The following is a 14,842-nucleotide window of genomic DNA, read 5'->3' as shown; positions in this document are numbered from 1 at the left end:
AGAGGGTTGTGGGCTGCCTAGTACAACTTATAGAGCACGCAATGACAGCAAATCCCTCTCCCAAGCTTATTGTAAACAGCCCTTCCATTCCTGCAGATGAAATATTCACCTTCGTGATGCTGTTGTTGTTTTCGTCGTCTCCGCACCACATCCTCAATACACAAGTTAGTCACAGTTGTTGATTAGTAATGTACACACCCTGATTCACAGTTACATGGATATACACAGATTAGAACCGTTACACGCGCGTCACGACGACAGATACATCCATGCAGGGCATGCGCAGATGGTTCTTATCCAGGCCACCCTCTTCCTGGCTCCCGTGGGGAGAAGAGAATGGGGGGGGGGGGGGAGAGAGAGGTCCCTAGAGATTCATCGGGCCCTGTCAGAGAGGTCCTTGAACGTTGTCTTGTGGCGCGGTCGTCCACGAAAGGTCTGTGGTTTTCGATGTCGTCGTTTAGCCGTCTGTTGTCTCAGTCTGTGGGGCCAGGTGGGGGTCCGGCGGGGGGGCCCCGTTGAGGTGGGCCCCGTCTACTTCATGCCACTCCGCAGCACCTGGTTGGCCGCGATGAGCATGACGCTGATGATGAACGCGATGGCGAACGCACAGATCAGGCTCTTGCGCACGCAGGTCTGCTTGACCTGCTGTGTGGGACTAGCTGCTGGGATAGAAGAGGAGGAGGACGAGGGGCAGGAGGAGGAGGACGAGGAGGAGGAGGACGAGGAGGAGGAGGAAGAGGAGGGACAGGAGGAGGAGGAGGAGGAGCAGGAGGAGGAGGAGGAGGGACAGGAGGAGGAGGAGCAGGAGGAGGAGGAGGAGGAGGGACAGGAGGAGGAGGAGGAGGAGGAGGGAGAGGAGAAAGAGAAAAAGGAGAGGGAAGAGGATGAGGAAGAGCAGGGAAGAGAAAGTGGAGGAAGAAGAGGATGAGGAGGAGGAGGAAAGAGGAAGAAGAGAACCCTTTAATCTCAGCACCTGTGAGGTCATTGCCACACTCTGCTCACTTCAGTTATCGGATTCAAATGAAAGTCATATTGTCATTTCCAAATGAGAAATCTCATCACCAAACGTACAGGAAAGTGAGCACAATCATTCCGGATGAACACTGCTCGGAAATTTGTTGTCACACCTGTACGGTACATAATTGCATCTAGATGACAACGTTGATTTGGCTTTCATCCAAACAAGATAACAAATCAGTTTGGAACCTGAGAAGCATCGACAAGTAGAAACTGGATGCTACTGTGTGCTTTCTGCGCATGTGTGTGTATGTGTGTGTGTGTGTACTGTATGTGCGTGTGTGTGAGATAGAGTGTATGTATGTGTGGGTGGATACGTGTGTATGGGGGGGGGGCAGTACGTGGGTGTGCGAGTGAGTGTGTGTGGATTCTCTTACTGTCGATATCCACCTGACAGTCCTCAGGGTTCTCTATGTGGTTCTCCTCTGTCATGATGATGTTCTCGATGTCCTTCATGGTCAGGTGATCGCAGAACGTGTCATACAGCAGTCTCTTCAGCTCCTCTACAGTCAGCTTCTGCATGTCACACTGGACACACACACATACACACACACGCATTTAGACACACACGCGTACACGCACACACACAGATTAGAAGGACTTTGTGCATGCCAGTCCACATGGGAAGTTTACTGCCCTCCAGGCCTTGATGAGACTGCTGTGTAAAAGTGGGTGTGGTCGTTAACGAGTTGACAGCGGTAGCCGTGAGCAACGCGTCTCAGCGCTCCCCGGGTGGCCCCGTCCCGCTATCCGCGAGCCGCGTCTGCCAATTAAATCGCTTTCCCTTTCAAGTCCAAAGCGCTCCGGCGCTCGACGTGCGCCAGGCAGACAGCCTGCCTCGTCAGCGACCCGTACCCGTCGCTCGTCAGCAGTAATAAGCAGGAGGGACATCGGCCATTACCTTCCAGAAGACAGAGTCGAAGTCCGTGCCGTTGAACTTGTCGGGGACGCCGGCGGCGGTCAGTTTGGGCCCCAGCAGGGTGACGAACTCCTCAAAGTCCACCTGGCCATCCCCTGGGGGGAGGGAGGAGGGGGAGGGGCTGGGTTTGGGCTGTCCTGGTGTCGTGTGTCTGTGGGTGTGTGCTTGTAAGTGTGTGTGTGTGTCTGTGTGAGTACAGTACATGTGTGTGTGTATGTCAGTACAGCCCTTGTGTGTGTGTGTGTGTGTGTGTGTGTGTGTGTGTGTGTGTGTGTGCGTGTGTGTGTGTGAGTACAGAACGTGTGTGTATGGGATTACATTACTTGTGTGTGTGTGAGTACAGTACGTGTGTGAGTACAGTACTTATGTGTGTGTGTGTGTGTATGTGAGTAGTACACAATATGTGTGTAAGTACAGTACGTGTGTGTTCAGTACGTGTGTGTTCAGTACGTGTGCGTGAGTACAATATGGGTGTGTGTTCACTACGTGTGTGTGTGTGTGAGTTCAGTATGTGTGTGTGTGTGTGTCTCACCATCCATGTCCAGTCTCTGGATGATCACCTCCAGCTCCACCTCGTTGGGCATGTACCCCAGGGAGCGCATGGCCATGCCCAGCTCCTGCTTGGAGATGAAGCCGTTCCCATCACGGTCAAACACCTTGAAGGCCTCCCGGATCTCTACACACACACACACACACACACACACATGCTTTCTTAGATTTCCCTGACTAAACTTCATCATATCTGTTTCCAGTCATCTTCTATGTTCCACTTGAAGAGTCTTCATCTCACACGCCCAACTATAATAAATGATCATGTAAAACATTGATGTCAGTGCCAACAGAAGAACAGCAGGCATTCCTCGGTAGATACCATCTCTACTTTGTTCCAGCGAGCCAGTTTGGTTTGATTCAGTGCGTCAGTAAAAAAAAAATCATGTTCACATTGTCGATGAGGAGGTTCAGTCCTTTGTAGGCCTTGTGGAGATAGGATGGCACGCCAAGCCGATGGCTTCAGACTGTAGATGACACTCGCAGAGGAGGCAAGACAAATAGAGGAGGGAAAAGACACCTCTAGATTTGAATGGGATTTGGGGTGAGGTTAGAATATGAATGAAGCTGGAGAGAGCAGGAGTTGCTTTGGTGTAAATGTATTCGGAAGGACTTTTGTAGACGCACGAAGATGGACGATAGCGGTTTGCTCCTTCTTTATATTGAACAGCCCTGTTGTCGTGGCAGTATTGACAGCCTTTGACAGAGAAGGTATTCAAATCAGCGGACGGAATGATTTGACACAGCAATCCAATGTATCCAATCCGCTTTAATTGTGACACGCTACGATCATACAAACAGTGGACGGAGAAGATGGATGGATGGATCCTGCTTTGCTGATATTGCTGTATAAGAATGTGGAAGCTTGTTGCCAGAAGCCACAGCTGCATTTTCTTCCAATACTGTTATAGAAAATCAACAGAAGTACAAGGAGTGTCTGTGATGACAGGCTGTACTTCATATTAAACATAATATGCTGCCATGGTTCCTGGAAATCGTTTATTTTCTTTGGGGAAAAGGACAAAATAGAGAAACAGGATGCGATGGGGAGCAGACACACAGCTATCATGGATTACACACACACACATGCACAGTCACACACACATATACACACACAGGGCGGAACAGACTTGATTATTTTCCACAGGTCTGTTTTCCCTGTTCTCCTCTCCCGATGTAACACTGGAGGTGAAGTATAAATCACAGAGGGCCACCAGAAACATCTCTTCACGTCTCTGACTGAGGACCTGCTGTTTATACAATCATGACAAGTTCACCTCCTCCTGGGGTCTCCACATGCCCTGTACACAGTGCTGCGGAGCACAGCTTCCCAGAAGCGCTCCATGTCCTTCTCTCAGGAGAAGACCTCTTTCCAGGGAACCAGAACGCTTTCAGCAGTCGCTCGGTATCGGCAAAGCTTTGGTTAACGATAAAAGGCCGTCGAGGAAAGGGGGGGGGGGGTGTTGTTTAGTTCTGCTCCGGTATCTGCTGGAGAGGTAATCCATAACCCTGGCTTTCTAAACTCCAGTAGCATCCTCGACCTTTCTTCAGAGCAGGAAAATAATCCCGGTTGGATGGAAACTGTTTGAGCAGTTTGACAGGCCGTAGTTAACGTCGATAGCCGGAGTTTTCTGAAACACGATATCTTTAACCATTAATCGGGCGTCCAAAAAGGCCGCTTTCGAAATTAAGACTGACTAAGAATAGCCTTTTCCTCTGAACAGAATCCCACAGAGAGAGTGGACTACATACACACTCTAAGTGCTCTTCAAACGAACTGTACTAATCTCCCTCCGACAGCTTCCACTTCTTTTTGTGATCGCGCGAGTCACAGCACTGAACCGATAGAGCGATAGCGCTCCATCATAATTGTCCCCACGAGATAAAAAAGCGAGTTTTCTTTCTTTTTTTCGACCTGGCTAAGAGAGCAGAAATCCCGTTCTCTTGCACATGTATGCCCTGACAAGCAAGCCTATTGTGGTAGAACAATTCTCCATCTATTTGTTGGAATGAAACAAAAGGGTCTAATTTAAACGTGACGAGATTAGAAGATGGATGTCTATTGTGAGACCGGAGGAGAGAGAGAGTTCAAAGGGGAAATAGGGAGAGAGAGGTGTGAGGTGAGATTGGGAGAGAGAGTTCTATGCCGAGATTTGGAGAGAGGTGTAGATTGACATTGAGGGAGGGCGATGAAGGATGAGATGTGATAACATCACTTAATAATCATGCAGATTCTCCTGACACAGGGACCCCAAACATCAGATATCTCTATAGCCTTTCCAACCATCTGTCAATACTCCCTTATTGTCTGCAGGGTGACAATCTGCCCCTGTGAATGAACACAGCTATCTGAGTTTGCCGGACTCATTTCCTTGGTGCCGCTGATTGCTTCTGATCCTGAACTAAACTAGTTTGATGTCCTTCTCTGGTGTCTGACAGGCACCAGAGCAGCACCCTCTGCCTCTCTCCCCTGACATCACGGAAGATCTTCCTTTTATTTGCACACAGTGGCATTTACTTTGAAGTGAAAAGGTGCTTGTTGGGCTTCAAAGACCAGGCGTCAGTCAGTCACCTGGGGTTTCTATGGGCGATGGGTGCTGGGATGAAAGCTCAAGGGAAGATCTGGAGTTGGAGGGTAATACATCTGAAGTTTAACCTCAAAACAGAACGATGCTCTGGTCATTGATCTTCAAATTGACTGCCTTTTAATGGTCCGCTGTTTGTTACTGTGGAGAACTGAGTCTCGACAACTTAGGTCAAACTCTACAGTATAGCTGTGAACTTTTCGTTCGGAAACAAAACCTCTGATTAAAGGATAATATTCACAGAAACCAACCGGAAAATGTATTTGATTCGCGTTCCTTTCCTCCAGTTTTAGCATGTGAGGCAGCAAAGCAACCTGCACATCCAATCGAATCTGGGTCTTGCCATGCACTAATTCCAAAATGTGTCGTACAATCCATTTTACCAAATGAAAACACCCCACATGGGAATTTGATCCAAACGCTTCTTTTCTCCATATCATTTCCGTTGCTCGGTTCAACTTTGCGATAATTACCTGCAGCGCGCCGTGTAACTCGCACACATGTTGAGGCTTTTTCAAGAGCTGCCAGAGGAAACAGCGTTGCCCGTAATCCCCTCTGTGCCTCCGAGTCGGGGAAGATCCCCCAGCTCTCCATCTGCTCCCCCCTCCTCTCTCAGATCTGGAACGCCTCTTCATATTAGACCCTTAAAAACCTCCACCTCAGCATCCACAACATCTCCTCGTTCCAATTGTGCGCGTGCATGCGCGTCAGTGTGCGTGTTAGTGTACATGTTTGGCATATCAAATCCAATCAAAAGCCATGGTAGCGTCGATCCGTAGCTCTGCCCAGGGGGCCTTACTGCACAGGGGCACCTGGGGGGGCCTTACTGCACAGGGGCACCTGGGGGGGCCTTACTGCACAGGGGCACCTGGGGGGGCCTTACTGCACAGGGGCACCTGGGGGGGCCTTACTGCACAGGGGCACCTGGGGGGGCCTTACTGCACAGGGGCACTTGGGGGGGCCTTACTGCACAGGGGCACCTGGGGGGGCCTTACTGTACAGGGGCACCTGGGAGATGCAAAGGCTTCGTAGCATGGCCGGACCGTGGCAAAGCTCAGGAGAACCCTGGAGGCGTTCAGGCGAGGAAGCTGCCAGGTCTGAGGAAACTCCCAACCCTGGCACGACAGACTGTCTCCTACAACTCCCATGATGCAGCATCTGTTCCTCAGGTTTTAGAGCGTTCTCAGGTTGGCAGCGTGCTCTAACACTGGGCTCTCGTGGCAGAAGGTAAGTCCCTTTTAAAGCAGCGTATACATTCCCACTTTTTTTTCCAGGCCAGTTTCATTCTTGGTGACAGAACCCCCACATGCATTAGTCAGTGTCTCATCCCTTTTCTGAGGAATATGAACTTCGATCCAAATGCCTGTAGTTCCCAGTTTTCTAAGCTGAAGTGTTTGTCCGTGCAGATATCAAACAGAGATTCTCCGCAGCCTCCAGGCCACAGCTGGGATTCCACCTGAAAGGTCAGAACAGAACAGGCTCTGTGCATCCAAAGACAGCTGCTCGTAGACCTGCGGTCTGCAGTCACTGAGGGAACTTGTCCACACATGCTTGGATGCATGCAAATGACATTTGGATTGATTTCCGTGACACAAACATTACATTTTGTGCAATATAGTTAATGGACGTCCTGGTGTAGTTCATTAAAGGGACACCCATTGTGGTTCTGGAAGAGCTAGACAGTGGTGCTAGGACTGAGAAGTGTTTCGCCCTCCAGAGCCCATCACACTTCGTTTAATAGGTAATAATGTCTGCTGTATCCAGTCCTTCATTGCGATCGATCAAAACAGAAATAAAAGATTTATCCCAATCCAAACTGGCACCTTCACCATCGCTCTACGTGAAACTCAAAGATCTCCCTTTTCTGGCCCAAACAGGCTTACGTCAAACAATTCAACCTAATCAAAGTGGCTTTGTATTGTATTAAATGGATTTTGTCCAAAGCAAGGTTTCAAATCAGCTGTTGGAAAGCTTCTGTCGACAGCACAGGGTCAGAAGCAAAGGCAGACGTTCTCCAGTGTGGTCAGAGGAGAAGAGACCCTCACCTCCAGAGATAGAAGACATGGGCTGCTTGTCTCTCATCCATGAGCCCGTCTCTCCGAGCACGGCCCGGAATCCCATCTTTATCCCCCCCGATGTCACGTCTGCCTTTTTGCTTTGCGGAAATGACAGACGACGACCGCAAATGGAAATGTGTCGAGCCCAGGGTGGCTGTCACAAAGGCCTCTCCATCACAGGTGAATATGAAGCTGTCTGGGATTGTGTGTTGCCAGGATTTATTTGGAAAGGATTGAAACCGAGGAGGATGTCTTTAGCGGGTGCCGTGGCACACGGTGTTTACGGCGTGAGAGATCGACACCCTGTGGTTTTGGTCAACAGAATGTTCTCTCCAGGTGGTCATTTATCTCAATATCTGGTTCATTTTCCAGTCTTCCCTCTCTCCTGCCATCCCTCCATGTTCCCCCCCGCCCCCTCACCTCTGTCTTCCTCTCCGTTCTATAGCCTCTCTGCTGACTGCTCTGTCACTTTTACGGACGACTCCGAAGAAGGCAACTCAGACAGACAGCTGGGAGGAAACCTAGCTGTTTCAGAACAGGCACAGAGGCTGCATCCTAGCCTGACACCATATGCGTGCGTCTCTTATCTATCATGGTCAAGTTGGCTTTAGGGAAAAAGCCTTGAAGTGAGACGCGGTTTCCGGTGAAATCTGAGGAGAACATATTGTTGCCTCTGACTAATTATGGGATGGCGGGGCTTCTGAGTGTCATCTCGTCTGCTCGCTTTGTTCACGCTAACAAAGGGAGGCTGAGTTTCAGATGGGCGCTTGAGGAAGACTCCTCGTATTGAGGGGGCTTGACAGATACGAGGAAACGGGATGGCCTCATGTGGCCTGGAGAAAGAACACTTCTCAGATTTCATAGTCAAACACTGCCCTGAACACAGGCCAACACAGGCCAACACTGCCCTGAACACAGGCCAACACAGCCCAACACTGCCCTGAACACAGGCCAACACAGGCCAACACTGCCCTGAACACAGCCCAACACTGTCTTGAACACAGGCCAACACAGGCCAACACTGCCCTGAACACAGGCCAACACAGCCCAACACTGCCCTGAACACAGGCCAACACAGGCCAACACTGCCCTGAACACAGCCCAACACTGCCCAACACTGCCCTGAACACAGCCCAACACAGCCCAACACTGCCCTGAACACAGCCCAACACAGCCCAACACTGCCCTGAACACAGGCCAACACAGCCCAAAACTGCCCTGAACACAGCCCAACACTGCCCTGAACACAGCCCAACACTGCCCTGAACACAGGCCAACACAGCCCAACACTGCCCTGAACACAGCCCAACACTGCCCTGAACACAGGCCAACACAGCCCAACACCACCCTGAACACAGTCCAACACTGCCTGCCATGCTGATTGGTTATTCTTGCAGTGTTATTGTCGGTCATATCATGGCAGCATATGTTTTCCAGGGGTGGTGTTTGACCCTGTGAAAGTACACCCCCACAACACCCACAGATCCTGCACGTTATGAGCATAATTTGGTTCTTGCTGTCCATAAGCAGGAGTCTTAAAATATCTTCATTTGTATTCACTTAAGAGTTTCTGTAGAAATGGAAATCTCCAGCCCTTCAGGCTCTGGGATTTCAGGATTCTGCAGCCAGATGGAGTCTTGCTGCCTGTTTAACTTTAGCAGCAACATCCACAATGACCGTGTAGCCTGTAACAGCTACATCTACCATGGTCTTACATCCTGTTACAGCTATATCTACCATGGTCTTACAGCCTGTTACAGCTATATCTACCATGGTCTTACAGCCTGTTACGAGCTATATCTACCATGGTCTTACAGGCTGTTACGGCTATATCTACCATGGTCTTACAGCCTGTTACGGCTATATCTACCATGGTCTTACAGCCTGTTACGGCTATATCTACCATGGTCTTACAGCCTGTTACGGCTATATCTACCATGACCATTCAGCCTGTTACTCCTTGTATCTACCATGGTCTTATAGTCTGTTACAGCAACATCTACCATGACTATGCAGCCTGTTACAGCTATATGTACCATGACCTTGCAGCCTGACCTTGCAGCCTGTAATAATTGACGTATACAAGGTTCAGTGTTTTTCTGGAGAAACCTACAGATAGTTGTAGCTCCAGACTGTTGGAGGAACATGTATCCTTCACATGCTTCATTATCCTCTGCTCCTCGTCCCTTTGTCCATATTGTGGAAACCATTTACATCTGTAATTAAATGTTATCGTATTCGATTTGTGGATAAGAATAAGATTTATTCTCTGGCCTTATTATTCCGTTCACTTCCTGTTAGCTACAATTCTGCTTCCTGTCTCTCGAGGCAGAAGCTTGCATCTGTCTGGATCGTAAAACAAACAGCACCATCACGCCACAGATCAGCCGCTTTGAAAATGGTGTTGATTTAAATCGGCACTTTGTTGTGATTGGTCTGTAAAATACGTTCAAGGAGGCTCTGGCATCTAAGAGTAACTTAACAGCAGGGTGACAAATAAACATTTGCTTTTGTGTGTCAGACCGAGGAAAGCCTGTCTAGGCAGCATGGGAACTGATGGTCTCGAACAGAACCCTGGGTTCAGGGTAACGAGAAGCTATCTGTCTCCGCTGAGAGAACCGTTTTTCATTCTTTGTAGCTTTTTCTTTTAAGAGCTTGGGTTTAGTGTTGACACATATGTTTTGTACAGTCCCTTACAACATTGAATGTCGATCTATTTGTTATGCTATTTAAAATATAATTGGCGTGTGTTTTGGAGAGGAAATGTTCCGCCCACTTCCTGGTTGGCCTGTGTGGGAGGAGTTTGAGATGACTATACATTTCTGGGAGCAACCAAACCAACCAACCCCCATGTGTAGGAAGGCAGGCAGAAATTCCTCGATTGGTGCTCCTCTCCTTTTCCATTACAGTATTTGAACCATGACACACACACACACACAAACACACACACATCACGTAGGCACTCATACATACATACGTACACACACACCGTCTTATCTTGGTCAAAGAAAATGAAATGGCATTCTGTTCAATTACAGCGTGTGACAGCATTCTAAAGTACCAGGAGAATGACCACAGCGACTGGCTCCCCAGTGTCCAGGCTGGTAATTGAAAATCTGGTTCCTGGCTGTGTGTCATTAGGTCTCCGATCTCCCCCAACGACCCCCCCCCCCCCCTTTCCCCTCGCTGGTCTCACGCACCGCCCTGTGTCTCTGCAGATACAGCTGCTTTGTGGCTCAGTCTCAGGCCTTGCACTTGCACGTTTCATACATTGAACATCTCAGACCGTGAGAGAGAGAAATATGTTCCCTGTCCTGCCCCCCCCCCCCCCCACCAGAGCCAAGCCAGTGTCCAGCAAGGGCTGGCCTTCATTTACAACCTCACTGACATGATGCTAGACAGATGTATCAGTAACGTCAACACCATTTGGAATGTCAAATTCTCATCTCTCTTCTGCACTCACTCTCCACCCCACGTACCCCCAACACACACACACACACACACACACACGCTCCTGGTGTGAATCCAACCATCCAGGCAGCGACGTGTGGGAGGACGGCTTGAGCGGCTCAGTTTACTGTGAAATAAACTGGCTGCTCAGAGCCGAAACCTTCATTTGATCTCATTAGACCGGCTCAAAATGACACTGAGACTGGTGGAAAAAGCCTGAGGCTTTTGTAAATTAAAAGAGGTTTGGAAAAAAGAAATGAAAACACCGAAAGCAGAGATCCAGATGAACCTTCCATCCGAGCCTCCCCTCAGATCTCCAGAGGAGGCCGACGGGGGGGACGAGACGTCGCCGCGAGGCCCTGGACGCAGTGGTTTGTGCGCTCTCTAGAGGGTGGCTGCTCTGAAGCCACAACGCTCTCTCGCTTTCTCTTCCTTTCTTTCATTCTTTCTTGCCCTCTGTTTCTCTTTCACACTTTCTCCCTCTCTCTCTCTCGTGCTTTCTCTCGTCTATCCCTCTCTCCGACACACTTTTTCTCTCTCCGATGCTCTCTCTCCCTTTCTCTAGCTCATTCTCTCTCTCTCTCTCTCCCTCCCTTTCTCTCTCTCTCTCTCTCTCTCTCTCTCTAGGAGGGGGAAGAGGGAGAGATGATGTATGCGAGAGGAATGCTGGATTCATGCAGACGACACCACAAACAGCAGAGTCACATGCTGGTCCAAGCCACTGGCTGGCTGCCTCTCTCCAGACCAGGGGATCGTGCAGGGGAGCTGGCTGCTGCACGATCCCCAGGGCTCACATCCACTCATCTCTGCATGCCGGAGGGTGGAGGGGTTGGAGCAGTTACGGCAGGACTCTCAGGCATAGTTCAGAACCACGGCGTGAGGTGACATGCTGTCTGCTTGAGTCAAAGTCGTGAGATGAGTGTTAGGATGGCATTGGCTGCAGCTGCTGGAATTTGAAACTCATCCATACCTGAATTTAATCATTTTCCGTATTCAGCTTGAATTCTCAGCCAGCTTTTCTAATTGAAATCAGCTTCAGCACTGATAGGCTTTTCAGTGCCAGGCATGTGTGATTGTGTGTCTGCATGTGTGTGTTTCCTTGCGCCTGTGTGCCTTTGATTGTGTGTGTGCGCATCGTTTTCAGCGTTTGCCTTTGTGACTGCTTGCCTTTGAGAAAGAGCGAGAGAGTGAATGAGAGAAAGAGAGAGAGAAACAGAGAGAAAAAGAGGGAGAGAGAGAGAGAGAGAGAGAGAGAGAGAGAGAGAGAGAGAGTGCATGTGTGTGTGTGTGTGTGTGTGTGTGTGTGTGTGTGTGTGTGTGTGTGTGTGTTTGTTGACCCTGCGTACGTGTGTGTACATGGTGCATGCCGTTGTGTGTGTCCTGCACCAGTAGCATGATCTGTCTCCACACTGAAGCAGTTGTTGCCTGCCGCCATCCAGACTGACATTCAATCACCACCACGTTCCCAACACCCCGACACCTTGGAGCTCGGCTTCAATGTCATACTCATACAACTAGGAGTCAGGTGGCTGAGCGGTTAGGGAATCGGGCTAGTAATCTAAAGGTTGCCAGTTCGATTCCCGGCCGTGCGTAATGATGTTGTGTCCTTGGGCAAGGCACTTCACCCTACTTGCCTCGGGGAGAATGTCCCTGTATTTACTGTAAGTCGCTCTGGATAAGAGCGTCTGCTAAATGATTAAATGTAACTGTCAGTCAAATATTGGATTTCGGTTGTGCATACCTACATTTTTCCTACTTTCAACCAACCAAAAATCAAGCAAACAATTCTGAGATGTAGTCATGGTGCACGTTTGGCTCAGCATTGTGTCCACTCAGACTCCTATAGTTCACAGCTGGCTTCCTATTTACATCTTATCTCAGTATACAAATTGAATTCTGTATTATTCTTTATTTGGATTTCCTCCCTGGAGATCATTAAAGTTTGAATCTACTTGACACTGTCATTAAACACAGTTGTTCTCCTAAGCTCTGACAGATCAGATGTCAGAGGTGTGGGCAAGACCACAGCAGCCCTACTCTGTCACAACATCAGCTCTGTTCCCTTAGAACTGGATGATCATGCATGAGAAGTCTAATAATGTATACTGATGCATGATGATACGTGGTTCGCATGGGTGAGTAGGAATGCATGACGAAAAGATTACAGCACTGGCTCATGTAAACATTAACATTAAATCACTGGTACTCTATGGAAACACAGCTGGACTGCGGTAAGAACATGCCCCTATACCGTGACGATGAGTTACCGCTGCTCCTCCTCAGAGAGTGACTGCATTGTCAACAAAACAATTCTCAGAGCTGACAGATATGTTCATTATGCGGCAGTACTGTAGGTCACTCCCACTATGAGTTGGAGTTTCATTCATAGATATTCTACTTCACATGCACACATACGTTAATGCGATATTTAACCGTGGGAAGCTTTTTAGTCTGTTTTCTCCTGTACGAAACAGCGGGAAATTAACCTTTTTGAAGGCATGGAACTTATTAGGCTTCAGTGACAGAAACGAGATCTATTCAGTGATACTACACTTTACCGTGGGTCTATGAGGGGACACGGCATGCACCAAAAAATAGTACAATGCACGAGGAAAAGCACCCCGTGCCTCAACAGCTCGTGCGGCGCTGGCCATGGCGCTGGCCATGGTGCTGGCCGCGCGCTTGTCTGAACTCCGCGAGCCAGAAGTAGGTTTAAACTCCCCTGGGTGACGACAATTATTAACAAACATATACCACACTACATACAGTTTATTGTTTACCACCCGTCATGGTCAGTTAGGACAGACAATCATTCTCACCCTCGACTTCATCCTCGGGCAGGTTGACCGGGTCGCGGTAGGCGAGGATGTCCGGAATGGTGCACACACCCCGATACATTAAGGTGGAGGTGACTGGGTGCATAGGCATGGCTGCGGTGTCTGGATCCCACCTGCTCCCTGGTCCTCATATAGTTATGTGGATGGACGGCGGGTCACAACTTTCCCCGACTTCCACTTCTACAGAGGCTCTGGTCGAATCCACGGGGAAGACGCGCAGGGGATCCAGGTCCAGGGGGGACGGCAATCCCGTTTTAGATCCACAAATATCACCCTGTCTGATAAATATACGCAATAAATGCAGGTGAAGACGGCTCTTTGTAAACTTGACGTTGCAACGCTGGTTGATTTGGGTAGCCTATGGTGGACTTGTTATTACGCATGAAGTCCGTTTTTTTTCAAATCCTGAATATTTGTCTGGGTTCAAGATGAATAATCACGGACGCACATGAGCTGTCTAGCTCTGAACCTTTAGCAGAGTATACATTGCATGTTTTTCTTCCCTACCGCGTAGACTGGTCAGCAATCTCGAGTTGTCTTTCCAAATCACGGACTCCACCACGGACAAGCGTTAACACAAGGATTTTCGTGTATCCACTTGTTGGATTTGTGCGCGAGACATATGCATCTCTGTCCCTCAACTCTTCATTGAGCTGTTAAGTTATAGAAATTCAAGTGATTGGAGTCATCGGATTAAAGAGTTTGATTGAGGTGAAGGTTGTAGTCTAATTGTTTCATGTCTGAACAGCAAGATGTGTCAGATCGTAGGAGCTCTCACCCTGTACGCCAGTTCTGCGCGCGGACGCCTCGTTCGCCCTTATTTGTTCACGGTACAGAGGCGCGTTTCCATTTTCAATTCCCTCTCGGTCCCGCGCAGGTGAGCAGGCTCTGCCTTGTGAGCGGTGGCGCTGTGTGATGTCCAGTTTCTCTCTGTCTCACACACGCGCGCGCATACACTCCGTGCTCCTGTGTGTGTGCGTGTGTTTATCTCTCTTGGTGTTCATTCTATATGCTGCTCTGCACGCGCACTAAATCCTGGTACTATCCACCGCCACGCGCTCCACCGGCACAGGAACAGTGAGAGGTGTGATTGATGACCTCCTAGAGGCTCAATGAACGGATGTTTTCTCCCTGGCATCTCCAGCTAATTTAAATTAATATCGTATAATCCGGTGCTTTAATTTACGATCCAAGCGTAGCCGCTGACCACGAGCCATTGTATAACCCGTCAGTAAAATAATATGAGGATTTAAGTGGGTGTAACAGTAATGTTGAGTAGGCTACAGTTACAAGACATTATAGACCATATTCCGTGTTTTGAAATGCCGCATATGCATGCATATGCATGTGCTAAAGTGTTGTGCAAGTTGTGCAAGTGTACATGCTTCTTTGTGTGTGTGTGTGTGTGTGTGTGTGTGTGTGTGTGTG

At 49.0% G+C, this 14,842-nt stretch overlaps 1 protein-coding gene across 2 annotated transcripts; it reads right to left on the bottom strand.

Moving 5' to 3' along the window:
• Positions 1 to 531: 531 nt before the first annotated feature.
• On the bottom strand, positions 532 to 13,505 carry LOC136932909 (calcium-binding protein 7). Of its 2 annotated transcripts, none has more exons than XM_067228220.1 (5): positions 13,397 to 13,505; positions 2,469 to 2,612; positions 1,919 to 2,031; positions 1,395 to 1,545; positions 532 to 662 (listed from the first exon to the last, which is right to left on the bottom strand). In XM_067228220.1, the coding sequence occupies exons 1-5, from the start codon at positions 13,503 to 13,505 to the stop codon at positions 532 to 534; spliced, it is 648 nt and encodes a 215-aa protein (XP_067084321.1). The 2 variants fall into 2 exon arrangements, with proteins under 2 accessions (XP_067084321.1, XP_067084320.1); XM_067228219.1 differs by having other exon boundaries at positions 532 to 659.
• Positions 13,506 to 14,842: the final 1,337 nt, after the last annotated feature.

The sequence above is a fragment of the Osmerus mordax genome, chromosome 24 (genome assembly GCF_038355195.1).
Source record: "Osmerus mordax isolate fOsmMor3 chromosome 24, fOsmMor3.pri, whole genome shotgun sequence".
In the NCBI taxonomy this organism is placed as follows: Eukaryota; Metazoa; Chordata; class Actinopteri; order Osmeriformes; family Osmeridae; genus Osmerus; species Osmerus mordax.
The sequence above is the reverse complement of the archived record's forward strand: the minus strand, read 5'-3'. Positions and strand labels throughout refer to the sequence as shown.